General features: G+C 48.6%; 1 protein-coding gene across 1 annotated transcript in view; it reads left to right on the top strand.

Annotated features, from left to right (window-relative positions):
* The window catches only part of PLXDC1 (plexin domain containing 1), a 94796-nt gene that overhangs the window by 60370 nt on the left and 29899 nt on the right, over nt 1-4527 (top strand). Inside the window, exon 8 of the mRNA XM_007942015.2 lies at nt 1844-1939. Within this exon, the coding sequence (XP_007940206.1) occupies nt 1844-1939 (96 nt within the window). The remainder of the gene's footprint in view (nt 1-1843; nt 1940-4527) is intronic.

Here is a 4527-nt window from a genome sequence, read left to right as displayed (position 1 = left end):
AGAAGAGTGAATGCTTTTGAGTTGTGGTGCTGACGAAGAATGCTGAAAGTACCATGGACTGCTAAAAGAACTAACAAATCTGTCCTGGAAGAAGTACAACCAGTATGCTCCTTGGAAGAGAGAATGGCCAGACTTCGTCTCACCTCACTTTGGTCATGTTGTAAGAAGGAACCATTCCCTGTAGAAGGATGTCATGCTTGGTAAGGTGGAGGGTCAATGAAAGAGGGGAAGGCCCTCAACAAGATGGATTGACACAGTGGCTGCGGTGATGGGCTCAAGTATAGCAAGGATTGTGGAGCTGGCACGGGACTGAGTGGTGTTTCGTTCTGCTGTACATAGGGTTGCTATGAGTCGGAGATGACTTGACAGCACCCAACAACAACAACATTAATGTAGTATAATTTTATTTAATTATGTATATACATTATACATTAATTATGTATATCTTATTTTTGGATAAGGCTCACTGAATTTAAGTCTGTTGTCCAAGGTCACACAGGTGGTCTGACCAGCAGCTGCCCTGGGCCACCCTATTCTCCTAGTCTCTTAACATAGGCTTCTCTTCTCCCATGTTCTTGAGTAATAGATGGAGCCCCCTAGTGGCCAGTGGGTGGGTAGGGCCTCATTTCAGGCCCAGGCCTAGAAGAGGTGCTGGTCAAACTAAACACTAAGTGGCCCTTTCCCCTTGTGGAGAAACTCATTCACAAGGCTCAGAAGCTGGCTGGCCGCCTTTCAGATCTGAAGGAAACATAACCCAACTCATGGTTTCTTGGGTGAATGTGAGTGGTGTGGTTGGAAATGTCAGACCGCCTTAGGTTGCTATTTTAACAAAGGCCTTTTCATCTGTTGTTGTTGTTATGTGTCCTCGAGTCAGACCTGACTCATAGCAACCCCTCCGAGGTGTTATCACTACGGAAGTAGATTGCCCAGTCTTCCTTCTGAGGAATGGCTGGTGGATTTGAACCACCACCCTTCTGGTTAGCAGTCAAGTGCCTTAGGCACTATGCTATCAGAGCTCCTCCTTTTCATCTACAATCCCAGTTTTTTCCTCCCAAGGATGTTATAGCAGATGTTTCTGTCTCTACATTTCACAGATAAGAGACTGAGGCCCAAATGACTTGCCTAAGAGTACTCCACAAGTCAGGAGCAGAACTAGAATCTGAATTTGGGCTTCCTGATGCTGAGGCCCCATAGAAAGTTTCGCAGGGACCAAGGCAGGACTTAAACCTGGTCCTGAACCTTGCTTGGGCCTCTATCCAAGAGGGTGGAGGTGCTGTAAGGTCAGCCTGTCTATCTACAGATATTTGTAGAGAACCTACTATGGGCCAGGTTCAGAACTCAATGCTCACAATCTAGTGTTCTCTACCCTCCATATAGACCTAATATCCACACGATACAGTGAGTGCTGTAGGAGAGCCTCTAGCCTGAGTAGGGAGGAGGAGAAAGCTGGTCAAAGAAGCAGACCTTGGACTGAATCTGGAAGGATGAGTTAGACAAGGAGGGAAGAGGTAGAAGAACATGGTGGGACAAGGGAACAGGCACAGAGGCATGTGGAATCATGGGGTCTTCTATGTCCCGGCCCAGGAACAACCAGGCCTCTGTGTTGAATAATTTAACCTGCTTATAACAAGGCATTCCTCTCAAAGTCAACTTGCCCATCTTCCTGTCTCCATGCAGCTTCAGCATCATTGTCCCAGCTTGACTTCCTGCCCTCAGTGGCTGCATACTAACCGCAAGTTCCCCCTGCTATCATCTCTTGTCCCACCTGCCAGGCTCCAGGTACAGACCTCAAAGCCCCGTGGCTATGAGATGCCCCTGATGACAGTCTGTGCTTCTGTTTCAGAATCTCGGCGAAGGACCATCTTTGAATACCACCGTGTAGAACTGGACCCCAGGAAAGTCACCAGCACATCAGCTGTGGAGTTCACCCCATTGCCAAGTAAGTAGGTGTCATTCCCACTGATGGGGACATTCTGCTGTCCTGGAAAGTGCCAGGACTTTGGAGTTAAGCAGACTAGGCCCAGTTCCCAGACCTGCCATTGATCCTTGGGTGGGTACAGCCACTTAATCTTCTCTGGGCCTCTGTTTCTCATCTGTAACATGAGTCTATCAACACCTCCCTCCCAGAGGAAGTAAGGGTTAGAACCACAGTAAGTAGTGCTCAGTATGCAAATGGTGGCTCTGACACTGACATATCCCAGGCCAAGGGTGTGGTTTGTGCTTGACATGTGACAGATATTGTTATTACTATTGACACATAATTGAAAACCAGGAAAAGTATCCCCCAATAACCACTGAACTGAACCCCCAGGAAAAGTAGTCCAGGAACTGAATCAGTCCATCGTTTATCACTGTATTTTCCTTAGATGGGAAGGATGTGAGGAGAGGGACACTGGAGTCCACGGGCAATGGGACAGTGAAAGGATTTAGCCAGCAGCCTCCAAGACCCATGTCCCCCCTGGCCCTCTCCTCCCTCTGCAGCCACTCACCCACAGTTAAAGGCACCTGCGTGCCCTCCTGGCAGAGGCCCACTGCTAGTGTAGACCCCACAGAGTTGAGGTTGGGTCATCTTTGGGATGTGGTCAGAGCAGCTGGGGAAAGTGAGGGCAAGGAGGATGCACTCTTACTCTGTCATTTTTAATGAGGGCTTTAATTTCTTCTCCTGTCTCATAACTAGCACCCCTCTGAAGCCAAGGCCTTCTCCCTGCCTTTTGTGGTGTTTCTTGTCTTTCCTTTTCTCCTTTCCCCTTCCCTAGAAGTTCTGGGAGCAGGAGGATGGAGAGAGAGGAGGAAGAAACTTTGGAATGTTAGGCCCCGTCTCAGCCAAGGCTCAGCAGGCCTGTGGACCTGTCCTTGGTGTCTTCCTAAGAGAAGAGAATGGACCCAAACACCATGGAGTCACAGGACTGGGACACCTGTGCAGGTCTCAGCTCTCCCCTGCATCACCCTCCATCTGGGCAGAGGGCCTGAGAACCAGGGTGTCCTCAAGGACAGATGAGAGCAAATATCAAGTCCTAGGACATGAGCAGAACTACATTTAGGAGCAAGGACATCCAAGGGCAGGGCTAACTGCTGGACAGAAATGCCAAGAAAGACAGGAAACGTCCTGGGAATGCATTTCTGGGACACTCTGTCTGTACATCTAAGCCACTTGCTACCCCTCCAGTGAATTCTGAGAGCATTTTATAGCTTACAGGACGTCTGAAATGCAGATGAGATATAAAGGTCAGTGGGTTTGATGATACCCCATGAGGCTCCCAGTTCTTTTCCTCATGGCTGGTTTGACTAGAGCCTTTTAAGAGGCCTCCAGAGTCACTGGGAATGTCTAGGTTGTGGGTGCAACTGGTTGGGGAAGGAAGGTCAATGCTATTAAGGTGGTGATTTGAGCTGCTGGAGGCCAGTTAGCTTTCTCCTGAGAAAACGCTCTATGTCTTCCCCTAGACTTTCCTTTCCCTCTTATCATTGGGGAGCAAGAGGAGGAACTTAGCCAAAGTACATGGAATTATTTATCCATCACCTGTGGGTGTGTTATCTCCAAGCCATCATACTCCTTGGCCAGTCCCTTCTGGTCCCTTCTCTAAGTAAGAGACCTGTGAGAATGTGGCCTGGGGTGAGGGTGGGATTTGGGGCAGGAGAATCCACAGAGAGACCTTAAGGCTAAGAGCTCAGAGTCTAGGCTCAGATGCACCCAGATGCACACCCAGACCTGCCGCTCTTCATTCCATGACTCTCTCCAAGCCTCAGTTTCCTCCTCTGTAAAATGGAGATAACTAAAGCATCTCTATATCATTTCAATAAACATTTGTTAACTGCCTACCATGGATCAGGCACTATTCTAGACCCTCAGGACACATCAGGGAATAAAACAGCCAGAGAACAACCCACCAGGGTTCAGGCCAGCCCCTGTTTATTTCCTGTTGTTGACTTTCCATCAACCCTCCCAAGATCTCAAAGCTCTGCTAAACAAAAGGACACGGTGCCATCAACAGCCAGATCTTCCCACAAAGCTACAGAAGGTGACCACACCAGGCCCACAAAAACTTTTCTCCTACTCACCAAGTGCTGGTCCCCAGCCCTATCTTCTTGGGGGTCCATGGAATGCAAATTGGGCTGCCATTAAGGGATTATATAGCATAGCTGCATGGAAACTCACCCTATAGAAAAATTGCATGTAAAGCTTATTGAGTGAGTGTCATTCCTCTGTAGTTAATTGTTGCTTCTTGCTGGCATTGATATGCTGTGCCCTGCTGTTTATAAGATGAGCCCTTATATGATACACAGTTATTCTGGGTGTGCACCTGTCTCACCTTGCAATAAAATGCATGGGCTTTGTGACAGCTCATGCCACTCAGAGGTCATTCTGGTTCACTTAAGTGGTCAGCCCCAGGGTTATAGGTGAGGAGAGACAACTCAGGGACGCCCAAAGTAGCAAGCGGGAAGAGCAGGAGAAAGGGGATTAAAAGCCAGCAAGCCAGAGAGAAGAGCAATCAGCTGAAGGGATTAGGTGAGGAGAGGCAACTCAGGCCC

This window comes from Orycteropus afer, unplaced genomic scaffold, assembly GCF_000298275.1.
Source record: "Orycteropus afer afer isolate SDZICR_OR568_19922 unplaced genomic scaffold, OryAfe1.0 scaffold00085, whole genome shotgun sequence".
Taxonomy (NCBI): Eukaryota; Metazoa; Chordata; class Mammalia; order Tubulidentata; family Orycteropodidae; genus Orycteropus; species Orycteropus afer.
Note: the sequence above shows the minus strand (reverse complement) of the source record. Positions and strands in the feature narration are given on the sequence as shown.